At 39.2% G+C, this 26,634-nt stretch overlaps 1 protein-coding gene across 2 annotated transcripts in view; it reads left to right on the top strand.

Annotated features, from left to right (window-relative positions):
• STARD13 (StAR related lipid transfer domain containing 13) overlaps positions 1-26,634 on the top strand; it is a 562,325-nt gene that overhangs the window by 138,104 nt on the left and 397,587 nt on the right. For both annotated transcript variants that reach the window (XM_055244120.2, XM_063619303.1), the window contains exon 2: positions 3,363-3,497. In XM_055244120.2, coding sequence (XP_055100095.2) covers positions 3,468-3,497 — 30 coding nt within the window. In that variant the 5' untranslated portion in view covers positions 3,363-3,467. The remainder of the gene's footprint in view (positions 1-3,362; positions 3,498-26,634) is intronic.

Here is a 26,634-nt window from a genome sequence, read left to right as displayed (position 1 = left end):
ATTTTATTGAAAGCCATGGTCAGAACTGTTCTGAAAGTTTTCTCATCTATAGTGTTCAAGTCGTGGTATTTGCTCTCTTGCTGCTATTTAATGAATCCTGAAATTGTTTTTGTAATCTAAAATAAAATTTTTACTATGATAAAATAACCTAAAAGAAAATCTGATTAAAAAGTTTATTTACTGTGGAATAAAATTTAAAGCAGCTCTAATATGAATAGCAAGGGAATTTTGTTACTAACAAACCAATAGAACAATATAATGAGGCAGTTTCACTAAGACTGTATGACAAAATGGAACCTGAACTCTGCTCCAGTGTATTAATAATTAGTGTGACTTTTACAGAGATTGGAGGATAGGCTGTCATCAGACATCACAGGGAAGTTCTGTTCAGTAAGCTGGCAGAAGCAATTTCTTCTTTCTTTAAAGAGGAAATCCAGGTGGTTTTACAGTTGAGTGTTCATTAAAAGAGGTATCTACCAGTTTTTCCCTTTTAATTCTGCTGTTCAGATTGTGCTAGCCCAGAGAGAGTTATAAATCCCTTGAATATAGGACATTGGCTTCAATTTTTATTGTCACCTCTCATATACATCCCTAATGTAATTTTTATCCTACCAAGACAGCATAATCATTATGCAGTAAATATGGACTGAGTAATATTACAACATTCTCAGATTCAGGAGACTCTCCCATGATGGGAAAATATATTTCAGAATCAAATACTCTTATTTCCTGAGCTTCGTTTTCTTTATTTTTTTTTATTAGTTTTCATTTTCCTAACTTATAGAATAAACAAATGCAGCTTGGAACAGTTAAAAAGTTTCTTACAGTTATTGATGATAAAACAGTCCAAATGATGTTACAATAAGTTTCATAAATTCCTGGCTTTAAAAATACGTATGATGTAATGGCATGTTAAATAATGGCCAATACAATTTAGTTGTCTTATTTGCCATTTCTGTTTTGCTTCACCATTTTGCCATTTTATTTTCCACCTTTAAGTCTTCAGTACTCTTAACTGTATCGCTGAGGATTGACAATCCTATATATTTAATTTACATGCACACACAGAAAATGAAATGTCACATCTAGAGTAGCTTTCCCATAACCCAGCTCTATTCATGTCCCCAAAATCACTGATGCTCTTATTCCAGATCATGATGAGGACCAACTGGAGTGTTAAGTCTGACCTCTGTGTGTTCTATAAGGGATCACTCAGTCCTTTTCCATTCCAATAATTTAAGTATAGATGTTCGGACTGTCATCTCGCCTTTTATAATATGCTTAGATGGAATCAGTGAAACAAATGTGCCTTTTATTTCCCTGAATGGGGTTATTGTAAAGAAACAAGAAGCCATAAATAAGGGGGCAAAGTTCCCTTTATCCCCAAAACACAAATAGTCACATTTGAGGGCTAGAACATATTTACTTCAGCTTTCGTGATAAGAGAATGAATGTAAGTTTTTTATGTTCAAAATAAAGTTGACCTTGGTGCAAAACAACCAATATGTTCTAAGAACTTTCTCCTCCTTTGGAGCAGGCCTTTGTTATATCTCTAATTAATATAAATAAGTTATTTTGAAAATCAGAACAATTAATTGATGTTTTTCTTTCTCATCTGCTCCTGGAAGTTGTATTTTTAAGTTACTAAAATACAATTTTATCTTTAATTGATTGCCTTTGATTCTCTGTGGTAAAACTTAAAATACAAAATATCTTTTACTTAATTGTATCAATTTGAAATTGTTATAGTTCAAGAATATTTGTATGTAACTCTTCTAAACTTCTTTGAAATCATCAATATTAAGTTTAAATGAAGACTTGGGGCTAAAATTTCCAGTCAGTGCTTTTTTCACTTTTGCTTTTATTTTTGGCTAGTCATATGCAGATTTATGTAATGAAGAAAACCCATTTGGTTCTCCTTTTTTTTTTCTTTTTGAGACAGAGTTTCGCTCTTGTCATCCAGACTGGAGCACAATGGCGTGATCTCGGCTCACTGCAGCCTCAGTCTCCTGGGTTCAAGCGATTCTCCAACCTCAGCCTTCTGAGTAGCTGAGATTACAGGCATGCACAACCACGCCAGGCTAATTTTTGTATTTTTAATAGAGATGAGTTTCACCATGTTGGCCAGGCTGTTTTCGAACTCCTGACCTCAGGTGATCCGCCCGCCTCGGCCTCCTAAAGTGTTAGGATTACAGGCGTGAGCTGGATTCTCTTTATACTAATATATTAATATTTTTAAATAATTTTATTTGCATAGTTAACCTTCAGAAATATAATCTTATAAATTGTTCTCCACTATTACAACATATGGTCTGAAATCATAAGGCTTAAAAGACCATTGTGGCTGTATATGAACATCGTCTTATTATTTCAATTTTTCAATATTTACTATTTGAATTTTAAAAACACATTTGGAGGCAGGCCGGGTGACTCACTCCTATAATTTCAGTGCTTTGGGAGGCAAAAGCAGGAGGATCACTTGAGACCAGGAGTTCAAGACCAGCCTGGTCAATGTAGCGAGACCCTGTCTCTACAAAAACTAAAAAAAATTAGCCAGGTGTAATGGCAAGTGCCTTTAATACCAGCTACTGGGGAGGCTGAAGCAGGAGGATTGCTTTAGCCTGGGAATTTAAGGATTCAGTGAGCTATGATCATGCCAGTGCACTCCAGCCTGGGTGACAGAGCGAGACCCTGTCTCTAAGAAAATAATGATGAAATAAAACCAAACTAAAATAAAACACCTTTGGTGATCAAAGGATACAAAATTTTGGTTAGGCAGGAGGAATGAATTCAGGAGATGTACTGCACAACATGGTGACTACAATCAATACTAATATACTGCATATTGAAAATTGCCGAGAGTAGATTTTAAGTGTTCTCACCACACACACAAAAATAAGTATTTGAGGTCATGCATATGCTAGTTAGCTTGATTTAACCATTTTACAATGTATACATGTTTTAAAACATCATATTGTACACCATAAATATATACAATTTTAATTTGTCAATTAAAAAGTAAATGATAATAAATACATAAAATACCTCTGGTTTTGTTTTTAAAGTTTTAGAAAATGCCAATATAGTTCTATAATTTATCTTGAGAGTTTACAATCACTTTTAGTTTATAAACTTACATTGTCAAGCCCTTAGGCTTTACTGGGGCTGATCTCACTAACCAAAAATGTCTTCGGAAAAATTATTAATATTTAAGAATATTCTTATATTTTGTGTCAATTTTCAAAATGATTGTAGTTTAAAAAAATTTTTTATTGATGTGACAGTCATTAATTAACTTGAACTATTGCCTAAGGATAGTCCTTTATATATGAAAAAAACCTCTTTAAAAAAATTTTTTACAGGATTCTATAAACCTGGAGAGTAATCCTAAGAAAAATTATCAGAAGAAAGGAATTTGTAGAACTAAAACTGCAAACATCCAGAATCTTGATGGTGTGCCAAGCCAAATGTCAACTGGAACTCAACCAAAAACTAAAGTAAGTTTTAGTTTTCTTACATATGCCCCTGGTGTGAGTGTCCTGCCCTGTTCATACCGTGTAATTCACCAAGGTAAAAACAGCACCATGTCCAAAAATTATCTATTTTTCTTGTTTGTTTTTTCAGACTTAACATTAGCATGAACTAGTGTTTCATTACAACATGAGAAAATTTGTAATGAGAACATGTAAAGTTGTTAATATTTATAAAATTAGAAAAAATGCTTTTGCTGAAGGTAAAACGGTTAGTCCATTGTAACCATGGCAGTGGATTGTACACACTTCATCTCTTCATTTTTAGTAAAAACTTATGCTGCAAATGCAAATTTCCTTGAAATATGTTTAAAAAGTCTCCCTGTCAGGTTAGTTTGTCTCCCACTGTTTGGAGATCCAGAAAAGAGGCATAAGAGTAGGAATCATATCTAGGAAACATCAGCTACTAACATTCAATCCACTTTGTTTAGAAAATTGCCTTTGTTCTACCAAGCTGAAAATAATATACAGAGTTTTGTTGTTGCTGCATTTTGGGATATATTTTTAATGAGGAAAAAATTGACCAACCTTTTCTATAGACGTTTTACAACTTTTCATTATATTTATAACTTTTTTGAATCTGTTGGGCAACAGGGGTACCTTAATGGCACCGGTTCCGGGTTCTTCTCCCCTCCTTGACCGGGCACTGTCTGAACCCGCCAAAGGAGGGCCAATCAGAAAGAAGAATCTCCCGCCTTCCCTTGGGCCTGCCCCACGTAGGCCCAAGGGATATAAAACCCAGCACACCAGCAGCCCCCTCCCCTCCCTTCTCCTCTCTTCTCTTCCTTCTCCTTGCGTGGTGCCGCTCCATACCTCCAATAAAGATCTCTTGACCGCGACCGATGTAGTTTGGTCTCCGCCTGGCCCCTTTCAGAATCTTTAAATTTTTTTCACTTTTAAAAAATTGAATCTGAAAGTAGGCCTTCATAAATCCTGACCAGTGTTAGATATAGAAGGATTTTTTTTAATTTATTTTTATTTTTATTTTTGAGATGGAGTCTCGCTCTGTCGCCCAGGCTGGAGTGCAGTGGCGCAATCTCAACTCACTGCAAGCTCCGCCTCCCGGGTTCACACCATTCTCCTGCCTCAGCCTCTCCGAGTAGCTGGGACTACAGGCACCCGCCACCACGCCCGGCTAATTTTTTGTATTTTTAGTAGAGACGGGGTTTCACCGTGGTCTCGATCTCCTGACCTCGTGATCTGCCCGCCTCGGCCTCCCAAAGTGCTGGGATTACAAGCGTGAGCCACCGCTCCCAGCCTAGAAGGATTTTAAGTAATAATTTGCAAGATTGTATACAGTTGTTTATAGTTCTTGATTTTATGATGCCTTGTCTGCTTTACAATGTAAAAAAGTAATAATAATTTTACAAATAAATATGAAAGGCAAACATCATGTGTCCTCCTGACAGTAAACAAGAGAAACTTTAAAAATTACCTAGAAAGGGATAATTTAAGAAATTATCAGCAAGATATGGGCAGGGTTAAGGTAAATCAACAATTCTAAAGTGTTGGTGGCTCAGCAAGATCTTTGGCCTTCACAGAGAAACACAGCCACAACCAAACTTCTGCCTGACAGAGAAGAGGCTCACAGAATAAATAGCCAATTTCTTCCTCCTCCCATCTTCTAACCTCCTCCTGGGACTTCTTGCTGGCTGAATCCATGGAGAAGTCAGGAGGAAAGGAGCTCAGTTGATCCATTCTTTAGAAACTGTGCCCCACAGAACAAGGTGGAAAAAAGCAGAGCGTAGTTTCAGATGGTCAAGTGGAAAATATTCAGCATACGTGATAATAAAATAACATTGTTAACTGCCGTGATTGAGCATGGAGTATGTTCCATGCACAATGCTAAGCTCTTCACACACATTGCCTATTTCATCCTTACAACAGCCCTACAAGGCATTACTACCTTAATTTTCTAGAGAAAAAATCTGATCTTCACAACATGGCAAAGTTACCAGGGTAGCTATTCATGTTGTGCTGAATTTACAAATGAGAAGACCAAGGCCTAGCAAAGGTAGGTGACTTGCCCAAGGGGGCAAAACCAGTACTAAGTCTGGGTCTCCATGCTGTCTGTCACTACTAATACACAAGGGAGCTTTTGTAATGCCTTTATAAAAAGGTAATGCTTATTACCAAGCAAAATAAGGCAATCTGAAAAGGCTACATACTGTATGACTTCAACTGTTAATACATGAAAAAGGCAAACGTAAGAAGACAGTAAAAAATCCGTGGGTGCTGGGGTTAGGTGGAAAGAAGGATAAATAGGCAGAACATGGAAGATTTTGGGGGGAATGAAACTACTGTGTGTGATACTATAATGGTGAATACATGTCATTCTACATTTGTCAAAATGAATATACAATAGAATATACAACACCAACAGTGTACCCTACTGTACAGTATGGGCTTTGTGTAATAATGATGTGTCAGTGGAGGTTTATTATTTGTAACAAATGTACCACTCCAGGGTACAGTGGGCCATGTTGATGATGGGGGTGCTGTGCATGTGTGGAGCAGTTGCCATATGGGAAATGTCCGTACCTTTCTCTTAATTTTGCTGTGAACCTAAAACTGCTCTAAAAAGTGAAGTTTATTTTGTAAAAACATTGCTTTCAGTTAAAAAAAGAAAAATATAGCACATCTTAATTATATTTACTGTGATCCACATTTTGTTTCTTTTTGGTAAAGAATGCCTGATAAATAGTATTAAACTTCTACACAAGAGTTCCTACTTGGAACATTCCTCAGCCCGAGAAGAAAGTATTTATTAGATATTTATTGAGTTTCTTAAAAATTAACAATGAAAGTTAAAAAGGAAAAAGCCATTATCTTTCGTTTAATGCTATAATTCATTGCCTATTGCCTCTTAAGGGAATGTAATTTATTAAAGAGGCATTTGGGACTTGCCTTAGCTGCCTTCCTAATAGTATTTTTTTTCTCTTGTTTCTTTGTTTTTATAGTAAGCTCTTAATTATCCTTGGGTAGATCATTTCTTTCCAAATTAGCTCATTCATGATAGGGACAGAATAACTTTATAAATTATTGTGTAAAAACAAAGGGAATATTTAATTTTCTGGTCCATTCACAAAATCATAATCTGTCAATTCTTAGTGGCACAGAGAGTGGAGAGGAGAAATATATATCCTCAGGTGTTAATACTGACATCTACCTATCCTCTAAACATCTTTTTCTATTACCTGCTTTCACTACCACCATCTATCACAGGCATTCCTTCCAAGAAGGTAAGTTGTAAACAGGCAGCGTGCAAACTGGGGCCCATGTGGCAGAGGAACCTATTTGATGCTGTTCTAGCTGTGAATCTTTAGGGAGATGGACAATAGATTCTGTTTTTCTTGCTGTTTTCCTATTCTAGAGAACAACTTTTAAAGTGTCAACTCACTTCTAATTCTTTCAACTATCATGAACTCAGAAGCTCCCACAGAGAACACTTGCCATTGGCTGAATTTCTGTCAAGATAGAAAACAAATTCTTCGATCTAGTGTACCTTCATTCATCTGACATTATTTTCTTAGTTTCACAGCCTACCCTGCATGACCCTATTTCAGCCATAAATTACCTGATATGTAAAATTCACTGCCCTGTAGAACATGTCTGAGGAACATGTGCTCGTTTCTGAATCTAGGCCTGACTGCCAAACAAGTGACTCTGTGTTCCTGACAAATACTGAGGGCATGGGCTCTCCCAGCTTAAGTCAGTGTTCCCATGGGGCTAGGACTGTGCGTTGGTTGGAGATGAGACAGGTGGGTGATGGGTCCTGAGTAATGCTTATCTATCCTTTCAAGGCCACCTGTGCTCAGTGAACTTCTTAGACTCTAATTGGAGAAGCTAAGTAAGAATGAAGGACTATCTGGAGGCTTTGTAAGAGTTGAGACCTACTGCAGGGGATAGAGATTTGGCGGATGAGCCTGTACTTTAGCTGGAAAAGCCTGTACTTTAGCCATGGAAATACGGGAGAAAAGAAGGCCCCGGTGGTGAGGGCACGGTGGTGGGGGGATCCTCCTGCCTCATGTTACTTCTTCCTCGCCATTATTTCCTGCATGACAATCACATGGATCCCTGCTTGGGATGCACAGTGGGGAAGTTCTGAGGATTTCTGCAAGAACAAAGGGATCAGAAGTGTATGTGAAGCAAATCCTCATGGCAGCAGCTGTGGGGAAGGCAGAATGACCTTGACCACCAGGCTGAGGCAGCACTACCCGAGGGGCAAGCTGAATGTACACAGTGGTCCAGCAGATGGAAGATAGACTGGCCGTTATTGTTTAAAAAGAAAAGTAACGTCTTGGAGAATAAAACACAGTACTTTATATTGTGTTTATGATTAAATTATGATGAACTATTGTAGGCTCTTTAGGTCCGTACGTCTTCTGCAGCTTTGGGGACTGTTTGCCAGAACTAATACCTACTAAGCCATGTCTCTGTAAAACAGCATCTGTCTCAGGAACACAGCCCAGTTGTGTGGGTGAAAATATGCAGTCACAACTGCATGTGGCCACTGCATTCTTTAGGCCCTGACTAGATATATCCACCCATGAAATCACCCCAGCTACCAGCCAGACATATTTCTCCTCTGAATTATTAAAGAAGTACTTTTAAACATGGCATTTCTGAAAAATTCAAGGCTTTCGTTCTGGTTTGTTTTATAGCCTTTACTGATCACACATTTCCTCTGTCTTGAATGGATAACAGCATCGACTATTGTAATAAATTCTCCACTCTGCAGACCTGGGCAGCCCACACCTGTGCCAGAAGTTATGCACCAGATGGCAACTGAAAATGATTGGACATCTATGAGAAGAGGATATTTCGAGAAAATACACATTTACAAGTAAAGCAAGATAAACGTTTTGCAGTGCTCTTAACACATTTGAACAAGTCAGTCTGCAAATATTTATGGAGTGCCTTCTCTGTGTAGACCTTCAATAATTGCTGTTTTTGTGTTGAGTTGGCTCTATGCAGGAAATGGAAATATTACGAATACTTCATCTCTTACAAAAAGATGGGAGAAATAATGATTTCCTAATGTTTCAACGTCTCTCCACTGTTGATTTTCTGTGTTATGAAGTCGAAACAGAGATTAAGGGATTAACAATCAACGATGCTTTCTGTGGCTTTTTAAATTGGTCATTACTAAAAAAGTTATTAAATGACACTTGGTAAAGCACGTCAAGATAGGTATAGGAATCACAGCAATGAGATTTTGCAGTGGGGAAGAAATTGGGTTCAACTCTAAATGCAGCATGGGCAAGTTGGAATTTATAGCCAAGGAGGAGGGTGGAGGCCAGTGGATAAAAAAAATTACCAACTGGGCACAGTGGCTTACACCTGTAATCTCAGCACTTTGGGAGGCCAAGGTGGGTGGATCACTTGAGGTCAGGAGTTCAAGACCAGCCTGACCAACATGGTGATGGGGTTCCATCTTAAAAAAAATAATGAAAAGAAGAGAAAAAAGAAAGAAGGGAGGAAGGAGGGAAGGAAGGAAGGAAAGAGAGAGAGAGAAAGAAAGGAAGGAAGGAAGAAAGAAAGAAAGAAAGAAAGAAAGAAAGAAAGAAAGAAAGAAAGAAAGAAAAAATAAATTACCAAGAGGAAATACCATCAACGGGAGTGAGAGTCTGCCTAAACCCACCCAAGAGGATTCTTGGTGAAGACAGGCCAGGGTAATCAGACATCATCACCTGGGGGCTGGTGATGCATAATGAACCTAATCAGATATTGAGGGGCATCAGGTATGCAGGCTTGTTAAGCTGATTTAGCAGGGTTCTTGCCAAAGTGCTCAGATGGGCCTAGGAGGTTTAGATGTTTGGTCAAGCAGAGAATCTTTGTCATCATGTGCCTTGACCTTAAGTGACTCATGGAAGACAGGACCCATTGGAATGGCCCAGCTCATGGGCAGGAGGATCTGACCAGGTAGTAGAAATAGATTTGGTTCATACACAAATAGCAGAGTCTTACAGTCTGTAAGTCTCCATCTTACAGACTGTAAGTCTGATGGAGTCTAAAGTCTCCATCAAGGTATGCAAAGTGCAGAAGTGACTGTGAATTCTGGCCATAAATATCAGCATCTTGAAGTTCAGGTTCTTTAGTGATAACACAGCTGTTCCTGGAGAGTGAGTGTGACAGGTGAGTTAGCAAACTGTGCCACTTGCCTCTACTCAGCACTATCATCCTTGCCACCCTCCCCAAACAGCTGTCACCTCTTGGGAAATTTCCTTCTCTACAGTTAAGACCGCAGGACCATAAATTGGTGCCCCACCTCCCCTCCCACATTTGCATAACAAAAATGAGGTCTCCTGAATCTTTTTAGTTTTCAAATCATTTTGCTGGAGAAAACCTGAGAGGCAGTTTGGCATAGCTTTTTGAGCTGCGCAAATGTTATCTTGGTGCATTTCAGGAGTAGCCACAGGTAGGCGGCTTTCTAACCCTTCGTATTGAAATTAGATTGCTGTCCTTACTGTTGAGGAATACAAGCAATGAGTCCAAAGTAGAAGGGCAATTCGATGGATAAATTTATACTTTAACACTCTCAGAAGTAACTGCATTTTTAACAGATCCTGTCTTAGCCCAAGTAAATCTGGGATGGGGGTAATTTTGGCAGTGTAACAGTAAAATGAAAGCAAACCAAGTAATGCACAAGAAACTGTTTCAGAAATGGGCGCAACACAGGCTGACTAGCCCTGTCTTAGAAGTCTGTGCTCCTGGAAGTTGTTTCTGCTTTTTCAGAGCCTTTTCCTGCCCCCAACTTCTAGTCTCACTGATTCCCTAAAAGCTTCAAGATTGTTTTTGTTGTTGTTTGTTGTTGTTGTTGTTTGTAAATAATGAGTCCCAGAAGCAGATGTAGAGGATGGAGAAAGAGTGTGGCAGGGAGCAGCCAGTAGGTAGACAGGACACAGAGACAGGGCAGGCGGTTCTCAGTACAGTCTGGTTATTGTGAGGCAGGTTTGTATACATGATGGATTGACAATGGTTTGTTATAAACATGTCTGTGTATGGATTTATTTGTCCGAAAAATATCAGAAGTGTAAAAAGAATGGCAAATCACAATTGCAAGAGTATGTTCAGCTGTTGATGGCAAACGCCTGGAAAATCTACAGCCCCATTGCTCCCTTAGGCTGGATTGATACTGGCTATGAACTTCCTTCAAGAAAAACACAACCGGTTTGGCCATCCATTTTTATTAACTCCACATTATCGGAGGAACCTTTATGCACTCCCTTGAATATCAGGACTAAATTTGTTTCACTCCATGTAGAACTGTCTTACTGGATGTAATTTTCCAGAAAGTCAATTCTGCCTTCAGGGCCAGTAGGAACATCTGTGAATATTCTGCCCCTGTTCTGCCAACTTTGGTTTAAGTCTTCAGACATCATTTTAGGAATAAGGAAAACCAATTTTTTTTTTTTTTTTTTTTTTTTTGATAAGGAGTCTCGCTCTTTCACCTAGGCTGGAGTGCAGCGGCGCGATCTCGGCTCACTGCAGGCTCCGCCCCCGGGGTTCACGCCATTCTCCTGCCTCAGCCTCCCGCGTAGCTGGGACTACAGGTGCCCGCCACCTCGCCCGGCTAATTTTTTTTTTTGTATTTTTAGTAGAGACGGGGTTTCACCGTGTTAGCCAGGATGGTCTCGATCTCCTGACCTCGTGATCCGCCCGCCTCGGCCTCCCAAAGTGCTGGGATTACAGGCGTGAGCCACCGTGCCTGGCCGGAAAACCATTTTTTAAAATTTCTAACGGAATAACTTCAGGACCAGCATACTTGCTATATGAGTAGCATCAAGTTCTTACATCTGTCCTCCAACAAATGAGGGCCAAGGAACTCTTCCTTGGTTGAGGTAGAGGTAGGCAGAAGGAATTGGGTTTTAGCTGTTCAGCGGTGATATTAATGCCCATGAGACAAGAGGGCAGGATGAGCTTGAACAGGGTAGGGGGAGCATTGTGATAAAGACCTATGATGCAAAGTGAAAGTTCAGCATTGCCCATCAAGCTGAGCCCCATAGGTAATTTAAAATATTTTAGCAGCCACTTTAAAAAGAGTAAAAGGAACAGGTATAATTAATTTTAATAGTATATTTTATTGAAACCAGTATATCCCAAATCTTACCATTTTTGACATGTAATCAACACACAAAAATTGCTGACGTATTACTTTTTTCTTCTTCCTCCTTTTTTTTTTTTTTTTTTTTTTCTGAGACAAGGTCTTGCTCTGTTGCCCAGGCTGGAGTACAGTGTTGCAATCATAGCTCACTACAACCTCGAACTACTGGGCTCAAGTGATCTTTGCTCCTCAGCTTTCCAAAATGCTGGGATTACAGGTGTAAGGCACCATGCCTGGCCTGATATGTAACTTTCTTTGGGGGGTTCTAAGTCCTCAAAATCTGGTTTGTATTTTACACTTATGGCACATCTCAATTTGGACTAGCCACATCCCAAGAGCTCAGGAAGCATTTGTGGGCCGTGGACAGAGAAGCTGTAGGTGGTAACCCAAGAGGAAGGACTTTATGATGACCAAAGCCATTTATTATTGTTTAATCAATAAATAGATCATCTTATAGAATCTAAGTCAGAGAGCATTAAAAAGAATAATGAGAAAAAATTAAGCAAATTAACTTTGGATATGGATTCCCAAGAAATAGCCTGGCAAAGGAAGATTTATTTGACCAGGGTAGAGTTTACTGAATAGGCTTCAGGTGCATGTAAGGGGATACTTTTTTTACTTTGAATTAAAATATGATGGTGGAATTCATTCAGAAATGTTCTCAGTGTTCTTAAGTAAGAAAAACAGCTGAAACTGATATGCTTAATTACTGCCCTGGGTTTCAGTAATACTGCAACTATATATGAAATTTCAACTATATAGGAGATTATATATAATTCATTATATTATGAATTATAATGAATTATAGATAATGAATATATATTATGACATAAATATATATATTCATATATATGAATTATATATACATTATATATTATATATAAATTATATATATAACACTTCTAAGAGTGTTACATATACAAAGTTAACATGTGTGCGTATGTGTGTGTATATATATATATAAACTGCTTTGCTAAGAGTGAAAGTCATATGCATGCCTGGGTTACTGTCATTGGCTAACAAAAGGCTATACTGTGGAGATGAGCTATCAGATAAAATCCATCATCACAGGGCATCACTAATTGTCAGAAACTTGCTCCCCAGGTGGGCAACAGAGAATTAGTGGAGATGAGGAAGAGGTGTCTTCCTGTTGGGAGCATCTTAGATTTGTTTTATCAAAACATTTACTACCCATCTCTACAGCCTTCAGCCCATTACTCTCATTATGTATTTAGTGTGAGGACATGTACTGCTCAATAATTAGTTTTTTCCCTCACCGTGGGCTTTCAGTGGCTTCATAAAAGTAATAAATGGTTCTTCTTGGACACCCAAAATAAAGATTGGCAGGCAATTTAAAGTTAAGATTTCCCAGTGGAACCATCTCTACCAACAAGCTCATACACTGACTTCTATATTCTGAGAAATGTTAAAATAAGGCCAAGATTTTTATGGTCCTCACTTTCTAGTCCCCAGAGGCTTTCCTGTCCTTCATTTCTCCTGTGCCGGCCATCTCTGCACTTTCCCTGTTGTGTCTCCTTGGAGAACACAGACAAACGTGGATGCTCCTAAAATCCTTCATTTCAAGAGGCTCTAGGTTTTGCTGAGACAATTGTTTATGAGAGAAAAATTACTTTCTTGGGAAATGGCTTAGGAAGACACAAAAACATTTTTACACCAGAAGACAGCTGAATTATTTGGCAGCATATCTTGTAAATCAGCGCTCTCAGAACCTTGTATAAATAGCCTGCTCTGCAATACTCCATGTAATTATAATAACTCTTCGTTAGAGTAAAGGGTTTTCTCACACATCGGAGCTTTACCACAACCTTGTGAGGGCATTTGAAAGATTCCACTTTTTTGATACAGGAACTGAAGCCAGAACATTTGAATAATTTGGCCAAGGTCACACAGCTGATATTTAACACATCCAGCATCTAGTACTCTGGCCTTTACATCATCTCCTCTTCTACATCTTTTTAAGTGGTGTTTTCCAGGCCACATAACCCGGAAGCGGTAATTGTAAAACCACACGCTTTCCGAGGTGCCACTCCCATTTATTCAAACTCCATCTACAATTTCTGCCCACCAGTTCTAGAAGCCTTGGGTTCTTTTTCTCCCTAGGAATCTTGGTGGGAGTGGGGTGTCGGGCGAGAGGTCCACATATGTCTAAAACTTGGATTTGTAGACTGCATCATGGCAGGCTCCCTTTTTATTTGTTATGACTGTTTGGAATCCATGGTATCATCTGTCACTGTCCATATTGTGGTGCAGCTGAAGCCCTCCAAAGAGCCTGATGCTGCCCCTGTGTTTTGCTCTCTCACTTGCCTGGTCCAGCCAGAGGCTGTTCTAGCATGCAACTGCAAAGGTAACTGCAGAGGAGGACCATGCCCTTGGCCCCGCCCTACCCTCCAGCCTCTATTGTGGCACCTACTGTTAAACACTGCCCTCAACAGAGTCTTTAAGGAAACTGCTCTTTCCACTTTTACTCACTTTCCACCGCCACCCTCTCTCCCGGACCAGCTCACAGAGGCTGAGCCAGATGCAACTGGTAACTAGATAACTAGGTAACAAGCCCAACAATTTCTCCAGCAGCACCCCGTGGCCATCCTTTCTTTCGATGAGTTATTAGGGTCCCTGAGTATCTTTAGATCCTTCAAGCAAACAGACCCTGCTGGGCCTACCCTGCTCCTCCTTCCCACAAGCCAGACACATCTCTCATTTAGATCATTAAGCTAAGACCTCTACAATTCCTCCCAAACACTGTGTCCATTTTCTCCATTACACTTTGTGAACATCTACTGAATCATAGCCAGATTTTTCTGCCTGAACGTCAAGGTGTTTTCCTAACTGTTTATTTAATCTTATTATCTTCCATGCCCCTCCATCTACTGATGTCAGAGAGAATCATGTGTGTAATGGGTATTTTCCATAAATATCAATGGGTTAACTTAGTTAATTACAAGCTACAGGTGACAGATTAGAGGCTGACTTTCTCAGGCATATTTCTAGATATATTTTATTAGAGGTTAAAGTATTTTTCTCTCAATCTACAAAGCTGTTATTTATTATCAGTGTCTTTTTCATCTTGAAAATTCTCTGCCTTGTTATGTTACGTGAATAAAGTTGTTAGCAATGGATTAATGGGGCCTTCATTATTAGTGGGGGAAACAATAATATTAACAGCATAGCACTGTGTTGCTATTAAACCAGAATGCAAGTTGAACAAAAATCTGCTCAGAAGCTCATAATCTAAGAAAGGTTATAGTAATTTAGATCTATTCTATAAAAGCATACACAGAGACTCATAAATACATAATGGCATGGCATGAAAAAAATCTAAACTTTGTGAGCATGAGTGCAAGTATAATAGTTTCATGCGCTACGGAATTTAAAAATTAGTCATGAGAATTGCATCTTCAGAGAGGATATGGCCAGGTTAAAAACAAATCAGCACTCACTTCCTTTTTGGGAAAACTTCAAGAGGGAAATAAGATTTCCAACACCTCTATACTATGAGGAGGAAGAAGTTGAGATTCATGGAAGCCAATGAATCACATATGTCTCTCCTCCCAGATTTGAAATCAATTGAGAAATATGTATAGCTATCAGGAAGTGAGAAAATAAACACTTTATTGCTGATAAAGCTAAATTGGAGACCATGCCTCAGACCCCAAGTGTCTTCTTATTTTCTTCTACTTTTATCCCAAATAGAACTCAGTGATCCCAGGTGAGTCAGCTTGTGTGGGAGAGAGAGGGGCTGAGCAAGGATCATCAAACAGTTCTCGAAGGAGAAAGACAAGGAGAATAAACCTCATATGCCTGGTGACCTTTTACCCTATCTCACTCATCAGATAAGGCAACAGTCAGCACATTTTCTGTAAAGGGCCAGATAGTAAATATTTTAGGCTTTGAGGCCATGTGGTTTTGGTTCCAACCACTCAACTCTGCTGTCGTTGCATGAGAACAGCTGTAGACAATATATAAACAAGTGACTGTAGCTGTTGTTATTATGTTACTAGGGTTGCCATAACAAAGTACCACACATTGGGTGGCTTAACCAGTAGAAATTTATTGTCTTACAGTTCTGGAACTAGAAGCCTGAGATCAAGATATGCACAGGGTTGGTTTCTTCTGAGGACTGGGAGGGAGAATCTGTTCCAGGACTCTCTGGTAGCTTCTAGTGGTTTGCTGGCAATCTGAGCTTACAAGAACCTGGGCTGAAGCTATGGTTAGAGTGAAAAAACGGCCGAGCGCAGTGGCTTATGCCTGTAATCCCAGCACTTTGAGAGTCCGAGGCAGGTGGATCACCTGAGGTCAGCAGTTCAAGACCAGCCTGCTCAACATGGTGAAACCCCGTCTCTACTAAAAATTCAAAAAATTAGCCAGGCGTGATGGCGGGCACCTGTAAACCCAACTACTCAGGAGGCTGAGGCAGGAGAATCGCTTGAACCCAGGAGGCAGAGATTGCAGTGAGCTGAGATCACACCACTGCACTCCAGCCTGAGCGACAAGAACAAAACTCCACCTCAAAAAAAAGAAAAAAAAAAAGTAAAAAAACATATTAAATTTTAAAAGCACCTATCTTTGCTCTAAGGACTCTAACACTTCTCTAAGACTCTTAATCTTGAAAGCTTTTAGTTATGCATTTTAACAGTATTTATTACTTCTCATCTTGTAAGAAAAGCAAGCAAGGCTGATTTGCACTGTAAAATTTTGCTCACGTATAATAGGATTTTTAGGGCATGTAGATATCACTTTAATCAGCAGTCCTCTTTTGGCACTTAATTTCCTAAGATTGATCTTAGTCTTTAGTTTCCAGTGGCTTGCTGTGTAACCTTTATTTACAAGATTTTATGAGTCAACTGTTAATTGGGAAGAGTGGTCTTAAGGGACATGCCACCCCCACCACACTTGCTTCTGGAATACATTCTCCAAAATCTGCTCAAATATCAAGCCACATTACTAAAAACAGCCTTGTGTCTGCTTCCTTATTTCCAAGTCTCCATCCACATTGGCTTCATGGATTTACAATTAAACAAGTGCCTCTGAGCTTTAATTAATGGCCAATTTTTTTTTCTATAAGAGCTGTGAAAAGAGCATTTCTGCATCTTTTGTGAAGCTTCTGTTAAAGACCCGATTTTATTACATGGGGCTAGTGTATAAAGAGCTAGGTTATTAGTTATTTTTAAACTTTAGTGATAGAAACAAGTAATCTCTCCTAACAAAGTATTTCCTTCAATTAAGATAACCATGGTACGGAACTTTTTGATACCCATTTTGCTTTGCCTTTTCAGAAGCTCAGAGACCAGTTTTGTACTTGACTCTAGTGGGGAGACTCAGCCTAGGATTTGCAATACAACTTCCTCTTCCTTCACTTTATTATTTGGATCTTTTAGTTTTTAATTTGCTTTAGTGGTTTCATTACATAGTGCCTTTTATTGCAAAGAGACACAAAAAATTTTTAAATGTAAGTAGGATACAAATAATACATAGTAAATCGTTGGCTCTCATCATCACTTTGTCCAGGGGAATTACCCTCTAATACAGATCTTTGTGACCTTAGCTACCTTTTAATGCCACCTCAGTTTACAGTGACTTTTTGTTTTCCCTACAGATTTTTAAATCAACAATTCCTGTACTGAAATGTTATGTTTGTTAAATAAATAAATACATCTTGTACTGCAGAAATACAGCAGCTTTTTTTTTTTTTTTTTTTTTGAGACAGAGTCTTGCTTTGTTGTTCAGGCTGGAGTACAGTGGTGTGATCTTGGCTCACTGCAACCTCTGCCCCCAGGGTTCAAGCAATTCTCCTGCCTCAGCCTCCCGAGTAACTGGGATTGCAGGTACACTCCACCGTACCTGACTAATTTTTTGTATTTTGAGTAGAGAAGGAGTTTTACCATGTTGGCCAGGCTAGCCTCCAACTCTTGGCTAGTCAAGTCATCCGCCTGCCTCAGCCTCCCAAAGTGCTGAGATTACAGGCATGAGCCACTGCATCTGGCCAACATCAGCATTTAAACAGAAAAAAAAAAAAATTTAGGTGTCAACTCAATTATCTTTGAAAGAATTTAAATGAAATAGAAATTATTTTAATTAGCTATTAGGATTATTTGGCTTGTGAACTCAATTTCATTTCAGTACAAAAATGTATTTATTGACTCAAATAATTTGGAAAACCAGGGCTTATCAGGCCAGCTTTAGATATGACTAGATTTAGAAGTTCAAAATAATTTTCTCTGCTTACTAAACTCGATGTTGGCTGCATTATTGGGCAGGCTTTCCCCACAATGTGGCAAAAATGACCAGCAGCAGTTCCTAGTTTATGTCGTACTGGCAGCTGGAATTTCTAGTAAAAATAAAAATAAGAAGTCAGTTTTTCAATAGCTCCAACAGAAGACCCAGGGAGAGCTTTTATTGGCCTGTCTTTGATCATGTGATCATCCCTGGTTGTGATCACTATGAATGAAAAAATCCAGTACTTTATTGGCCAGGTTTCCATGATGGCAGCCCTAGAGCCAGGAGTCCTAGAGCCCCACCTAAAGCACTTGGACTCAGAATGGGAAAAAGCTCCTAAAGAGATTCTGGGCTGAACAAAACACAGGTTAACTATGTCTCTCATTGTGTTTCCATCCCTTGGCTGCCCAGTATCCATATGAGCATTCTTTCCATTTATAAAATTCTCAAAGTGGCCCTTGCAAATATACCTCTACCGGAAAAATTTCCCTACCTTCACTCTAAAGGGAGACTGTGCTTAGGCTCATCCAGTTACTGCTTTCAACTTCAGTTCCAGAATCTCTAAGTTATGACATTTTTTTTGGTTGGGTCTAAATGTAGCTCATCGTGGCTTGGCAACCTCTGGCTAAAGGATAAATTTAGCACTGCCACTTCACAGTGGTAGAAAGAAACTGCCATCACTGCAATAAAACTTCCATTTGGAAAAGGAGAGAAGGACAACCACTAAAGATTGATCTCAAGTTCGTCACAATGATCTCATGCTGCTGGGCAAAGAGAGCAAGGACTCTCTGACCTGGCAGTGGAGGGAGTTCTTTGTTCAGGAATCTGGCTGGCCCTTCACTGCTTTCTGGGAGGAACTCCCTTTCCTATTGTCCTGCACAGCTATGTGTCAGATGGACACTGGGAAGTTCCCGTTCTAACAGCTAGAACGTTTTAGTTCCTCTTTCCTGTGGGTATGGGTTTGGGCGCTGAAAATTTGCCCTATGAGGTAGGCATTCTCCGGTCTGTTTGCTGAGCCTTCGCATTTCACTGGCAATGCCACAGCCTCTCCTGACAGATTTGTTGGCTGTTGCTCTGTTAATTTCTTGGATACTCCCTACAATGGTAACAAAGCCAGAGCTTTTGTGGAGTCATGGCCCATCGGCCTGATTCCAAACCTCACTGATTCTCCCTCTTAGCAATCAGCCTTCATGCTCTACCCCTCTCCCTAGCCATTTGGGCCTCACGCTTGGAGGCAATGGGCTGAAATCACACAGATCCTAACCCCTCAGTGGTGGAATTCCTAGGGATGGCTTTTGGAGTAGAATTGTACCTGCTCTCTTTGAATGTACAGCAGCAAGTGTTTGGAACCCAGATCCCTAGTTGACCAGGATCCCAATCTCTTTTCCCATTATGTTTCCTGCTTGTACTAAATTTAGCATAGGGCAGAGATTTACACATCCTAAAGGCCAATGGTTATCTGCTGTTGGCCATTTTGGAGTGCCTGGAGCAGGCAGAAAGGATGACTCTTAGGAAGGACCAAATCCCTTTTCCTCTCTCCTTCTGCAACTGCCAGATTAGGCTGAAGGCCATTCCATTCCTGTATGGTCTTACTGAAAGCTAAAAGAAGTAGCCAACACCCTCCAAAATTCTGGCATCTTTTTCCTGATTCCATAAAACTTGACATTTACAGTCCAGTCATGCATTGCATAATGATGTTTCAGTCAACAACAGACTGCATCTATGGTAGTGGTCCCATAAGATTATAATAACATATTTTTACAGTACCTTTTCTATGTTTAGATATGTTTACATACACAAATACTTAACCGTTGTGTTACAGGTGGCTACAGTATTCAGTACAATAGCATGCTGTACAGGTTAGTAGCCTAGGAGCAATAGGCTATATCATATAGCTTAGGTGTGTGGTAGGCTATACCATCTAGGTTTGTATAAGTAAACTCTAGAATGTCCCCACAATGACAAAATTGCCTAACGATGCATTACTCGGAACTTGTTCCTGCTGTTAAGCAACACATGGCTGTATATGATTTGAGTTCTTATACACACTGAGCATCTTTTATCTGGCTGCTTTGCTGTCAACAGCATTTGCCTTTTTCCCTGGAATGGGGGAATCCTCCCTCTCACTTCAGCTTATCCAGTGTCACATTTTAAGGTCTGTCATTTACAACACTCCACTTCCAGCTATCAAATACTGTATTGGTTAGCGTTCACTTCAGTGCAAATAATATAAATTCAGCTTATAAAAGTTTAAATAGAAGAAATTTCTTGGTTTCGCTGACTAGAAAGGCCAAAGATGCAATTGTCTTCAAGCATGTTGGTTACAGAGTTCAGTATTATCAGTACACATTTTTTTCCACTTGTCCCTACTATCTGTGTTGGCTACTCTGTAATTGTTTTTCCACTTGTTAGCAAAGACAGCCACCAGCAGCTCCAGGCTGCATCCGCAGAGTTAGCAACACAACCAAAATTGTAAATACAAATATTCCTTTGTTGGCCTGTCTGAGCCACCTGACCAGTTTTTTAGGAATGTAGTACTATACTTAGTAAGTTCTGCAACACATGCCAACCTCCTCTGGATCCAGAGAGTAGGATCAGCCACTTGCACTGAGAATGGCAGAGGAGTGGTTTTCCTGAAGAAGATGCTAAATCAAAAAGCCTGTATTCCCTACCTTAGGCAAGTGACTTTAAAGTTGGGAGGCAGATACCTAAACATACTTTAGTCTTAGTTACATATTATCATATAAAATTGACCCTTGCACAACATGGGCTGGAACTGCACGGGCCCACTTACATGTGGATTTTCCTCCACCTCTGCCACCCCTGAGACAGCAAGACCAACCCCTCCTCTTCCTCCTCCTCCTCAGCTTACTCAACAAGAAGATGATGAGGATGAAGATTTTGTGATGATCTGCTCCCACTTAATCAATAATAGATATATTTTCTCTTCCTTATGATTTGCTTCAAAAAAATTTCCCTAGCTTACTTTATTGTGAGAATACAGTATATAATACATACAGCATATAAAATATGTGCTTGTCAGCTATTTATGCTATTAGTAAGGAATGCAGTCAACAGTAGGCTGTGTTAGCAGTTAAGTTTTCTTGGGGACTCAGAAGTTATGCTTGGATTTTTGACAGTGTTGGGGGTCAGCACCCCTAACATCTGCCTTGTTCAAGGGTCAATTGTAATTATTGAACACATTCTTTCTATAGCACAGTGATTCTCATACACTTTGGCCTCAAGAGCCCTTTTAACCCTTCAAACGTATTAAGGACCCCAAAGAGCTATTGATATTGTGAGTCCTTAATATAATGTTTACTTTATTAAACATTGAATCAGAAGTTTTAAAATTGTTTCATAATTTTATTTAAAATAACAATAATAATCCCAAAAAGTTAATGTAATTAGAATATTTTAGTGAAACATTACTATATTTTCAAAACAAAAAAAATTATTGAGAAGAGTTTCACATGTAAAAAAAACCCGGTTGCTTCATTATTATTTTTTACACTTTTGCAAATTTCTGTAATATCTGACTTAATAGACAGCAACTGAATTTTTATATCTGCTTCTGCTTTAGTTCATAACTACGTTGTTTGTTTTGGGTGAAAGAGAATCTGGCACTATAGTTACATAGTTGGAAAAAGGAGAAGTATTTATTTTATTTTATTTTATTTTATTTTATTTTATTTTATTTTATTTCATGAGACAGTCTTACTCTGTTGCCCAGGCTGGAGTGCAGTGACAAGGTCATGGCCTTCTGCAGCCTTGACCTCCCAAGCTCAAGCGATCCTCTCACCTGAGCCTCCTAAGTAGCTGGGACTACAGGCACATACCACCACACCTGGCTAATCTGTAGAGACAGGGTCTCACTATGTTGCACAGGCAGGTCTCAAACTCCTGGGTTCAAGGGATCCTCCCACCTTGGCCTCTCAAACTGCTAGAATTACAGGTGAGAGCCACCAAACCTGGGCAAGAAGTATTTTAATAGCCTTTTTAGATAATTGTATATATTCTTTTATACTATACCAAAACTCAACAAGTGGTAATTTCTACATATGTAGAATCTGAACCCATACCAATGAGCTTTTCATATCCTCTTACATTAAAATCCATTGGTCAAATTTGCCCTTCGAATGTATCTTTTACCTATGGATGATATTGTATCAGCATGTCTTGGTTGTTTGGAAAATATTGGTACACTGAGTTATGCAGATCTTCCACTTGTGACACACTTGATTATATGACATCAAAAATACCACATCCATTTGCATCAAAAGCATTTTCAGAAAAGTCTCTAAGTCTTTGGAAGCTGTCAAGCTCATAGTGGTGAACGCAGATTTTCTAAGCTTCCAATTTTCTCTTGAAAGCTGGAATTATGTTGTTGACAAGAAAAATTGTCAGTGATAGGCTCACTTTATTAATTTTTGAGAAAATGTCTGCCAAACACCCACATCTGAGTAAGTATAGTTTGTTAGTTGTTCATTCAAGTAAAAATGGTCCTTCACAAAAAAGTACCTGATTCAACTTGCAACTCAATCACACATGCTTTTCCTCAAGCATTTTCCTTGCAAAATGCAAGGAAAGTGCTTTAATGCTTCTTTCCTGTGTTGTCACACAGAATATTAAAAATATGTACTCAGGCATTGAGATTTAAGAAAACAAATTTTTACTGCTTCATCAAAACCTTCTTAAGTGAAACTTGCACTGTATTTTTCCCCGACAGTGCATGTCACTGAAGAGTACAGTGACTACGGGTACAGTTGGGGGCCACTGCTTTGACTTGTGCTATAACACCAATGATTTTACCCAGCCTTGTTTTTGTACCATTAGTAAATGTTTCAACATGGTGAAAAAGGCAAATGACATCTCAGTAATATAAAGAAAATAATTTTGACCTTGCAAAACCCCAGAAAGGGTCTCAGAGATGCCCAGGACTCTGCAGACCACACTTTGACAACTGTAGCTATAACTTGTAAGAATTGAAATAAATGTATTTAGGGAGGACCCACCATAAAATGACCCATGAGCATGAGGTGCTATTTTGGCTTGGCCATTGTTTTTTATCTGTCATCTTTGTCACTGTAACAATGCATGTCAAACTAGACTTCGAAATACTTTGTTCTAAATTTTCATGAAAGTTGGGGATAAAAAATTTAACAAAAGATGTAGTTAAATCAGAAGACATTGCTCTTTGGCAGAATTGTTTGCCAGACAAATTTGAAAATTGTCTTTTCTTTCGTTTTGTTAAGAATTATTTAAAAGGATAATATTAATGTTTTGGTATTATATTTTATATCTGTGCAAAACCATATATAACTTTTCTGGCTTATAATATTTAATGTCCTACTATATATAAAGATTCATTTTTGTGAAATGACTTTTTTAAAAATGTGAGTTAGGCCGGGCGCTGTGGCTCACGCTTGTAATCCCAGCATTTTGGGAGGCCGAGGCGGGCGGATCACGAGGTCAGGAGATCGAGACCACGGTGAAACCCCGTCTCTACTAAAAATACAAAAAATTAGCCGGGCGTGGTGGCGGGCGCCTGTAGTCCCAGCTACTCGGAGAGGCTGAGGCAGGAGAATGGCGTGAACCCGGGAGGCAGAGCTTGCAGTGAGCCAAGATTGCGCCACTGCACTCCAGCCTGGGCGACAGAGCGAGGCTCCGTCTCAAGAAAAAAAAAAAGTGAGTTAATTCTATATGAATTTTTAATTACTTATTGTATTATATACTGAATTATTTTTTAGTACTAGAGAAACCTGAGGATGGATTCCAGCCATACCAATTACCAACTAATGAATCTTTAATTTTTACCTCCCTTATCCTCAGTTTCCTTATTTGTAGAACATTTGGGACATTTTTCTAAGAATGGTGTAATGGTATAATAAATGTGAAACTTAGTGCTTTGCTGACCACATTGAGGACACTCAATAAATATTTATTTTCTTTCTGCCATCAACTTACTATTCCCAGTCTCTACTTACAAGAGCAACAGGCACTGGGTTGTAAACTCACAGAGTTAGGACAGGGAGTGTTGGGCTCCTTTATTCAGTTCTCACTGCACACCCAAGCTGCTATGAGTTGTACTTGGGAAGCAGGCTTTCTTTCAGGCAGAATAATATGCAGGCTGTAGCTGAAGGACTTTTCTGCAGAAGTAAGACCTTTCCAGCAATGTCTCAAATAGAGCAACTATTGCTGCCATCTTCATGGTGTAATTTATTTTTTATAGGAAGATATGAGGCAGCACGCAGTGGCTCAGGCGTGTAATTCCTGCACATGGGGAGGCCGAGGCAGGTGGTATTCTTTTTATTTTTTATTTATTTATTTTTTTTTTTTGTTATACTTTAAGTTCTAGGGTACATGTGCACAACGTGCAGGTTTGTTACATAGGTATGCAGGTTTGTTACGTAGGTATACATGTGCCATGTTGGTGTGCTGCACCCATCAACTCATCATTTACGTTAGGTATATCTCCTAATGCTATCCCTCCCCACTTCCCCCACCCCACGACAGGCCCTGGTGTGTGATGTTCCCAATCCTGTATCCAAGTATTCTCATTGTTCAGTTCCCACCTGTGAGTGAGAACATGTGGTCTTTGGTTTTCTGGCCTTGCGATAGTTTCCTCAGAATGATGGTTTCCAGTTTCATTCATGTCCCTACAAAGGACATTAACTCATCCTTTTTTATGGCTGCATAGTATTCCATGGTGTATACGGGCCACATTTTCTTAATCCAGTTCACCATTGTTGGACATTTGGGTTGGTTCCAAGTCTTTGCTATTGTGAATAATGCTGCAATAAATATACATGTGCATGTGTCTTTATAGCAGCATGATTTATAATCCTTTGGGTATATACCCGGTAATGAGATGGCTGGGTCAAATGGTATTTCTAGTTCTAGGTCCTTGAGGAATCACCACACTGTTTTCCACAATGGTTGCACTAGTTTACAGTCCCACCAACAGTGTGAAAGTGTTCCTGTTTGTCCACATCCTCTCCAGCACCTGTTGTTTCCTGACTTTTTAATGATGGCCATTCTAACTGGTGTGAGATGGTATCTCACTGTGGTTTTGATTTGCATTTCTCTGATGACCAGTGATGATGAGCATTTCTTCATGTGTCTGTTGGCTGCATAAATGTCTTCTTTTGAGAAGTCTCTGTTCATGTCCTTTGCCCACTTTTTGATGGGATTGTTTGATTTTTTTCTTGTAAATTTGTTTAAGTTTTTTGTACATTCTGGATATTAGCCCTTTGTCAGATGGGTAGATTGTGAAAATTTTCTCCCATTCTGTAGGTTGCCTGTTCACTCTGATGGAAGTAAAGCACTCCTCAGCAAATATAAAAGAACAGAAATTATAACAAACCATCTTTCAGACCACAGTGCAATCAAATTAAAACTCAGGATTAAGAAACTCACTCAAAACCGCTCAACTACATGGCAACTGAACAACCTGCTCCTGAATGACTACTGGGTACATAACGAAATGAAGGCAGAAATAAAGATGTTCGCTGAAACCAATGAGAACAAAGACACAACATACCAGAATCTCTGGGACACATTTAAAGCAGTGTGTAGAGGGAATTTATAGCACTAAATGCCCACAAGAGAAAGCAGGAAAGATCTAAAATTGAAACCCTAACATCACAATTAAAAGAACTAGAGAAGCAAGACAAACACATTCAAAAGCTAGCAGAAGGCAAGAAATAACTAAGATCAGAGCAGAACTGAAGGAGATAGAGACACAAAAAACCCTTCAAAAAATCAAAGAATCCAGGAGCTGGTTTTTTGAAAAGATCAACAAAATTGATAGACCGCTAGCGAGACTAATAAAGAAGAAAAGAGAAGAATCAAATAGACACAATACAAAATGATAAAGGGGATATCACCACTGATCCCACAAAAATACAAACTACCATCAGAGAATACTATAAACACCTCTACATAAATAAACTAGAAAATCTAGAAGAAATGGATAAATCCCTGGACACAGACAACCTCCCAAGACTAAACCAGGAAGAAGTTGAATCCCTAAATAGACCAATAACAGGCTCTGAAATTGAGGCAATAATTAATACCCTACCAACCAAAAAAAGTCCAGGACCAGATGGATCCACAGCCGAATTCTACCAGAGGTACAAAGAGGAGGTGGTACCATTCCTTCCGAAACTATTCCAATCAACAGAAAAAGAGGGAATCCTCCGTAACTCATTTTATGAGGCCAGCATCATCCTGATACCAAAGCCTGGCAGAGTCACAACAAAAAAAGAGAATTTTAGACTAATATCCCTGATGAACATCGATGCGAAAATCCTCAGTAAAATACTAGCAAACCGAATCTAGCAGCACATCAAAAAGCTTATCCACCAGGACCAAGTTGGCTTCATCACTGGGATGCAAGGCTGGTTCCACATATGCCAATCAATAAACGTAATCCATCATATAAACAGAACCAAAGACAAAAACCACATGATTATCTCAATAGATGCAGAAAAGGCCTTTGACAAAATTCAACAGCGCTTCATGCTAAAAACTCTCAACAAACTAGGTATCTCAAAATAATAAGAGCTATTTATGAGAAACCCACAGCCAATATCATACTGAATGGGCAAAAACTGGAAGCATTCCCTTTGAAAACTGGCACAAGACAGGGATGCCCTCTCTCACCACTGCTATTCAACATAGTGTTGGAAGTTCTGGCCAGGGCAATCAGGCAGAAGAAAGAAATAAATTGTATTCAGTTAGGAAAAGAGGAAGTCAAAT

The sequence above is a fragment of the Symphalangus syndactylus genome, chromosome 15 (genome assembly GCF_028878055.3).
Source record: "Symphalangus syndactylus isolate Jambi chromosome 15, NHGRI_mSymSyn1-v2.1_pri, whole genome shotgun sequence".
Taxonomy (NCBI): Eukaryota; Metazoa; Chordata; class Mammalia; order Primates; family Hylobatidae; genus Symphalangus; species Symphalangus syndactylus.
Note: the sequence above shows the minus strand (reverse complement) of the source record. Positions and strands in the feature narration are given on the sequence as shown.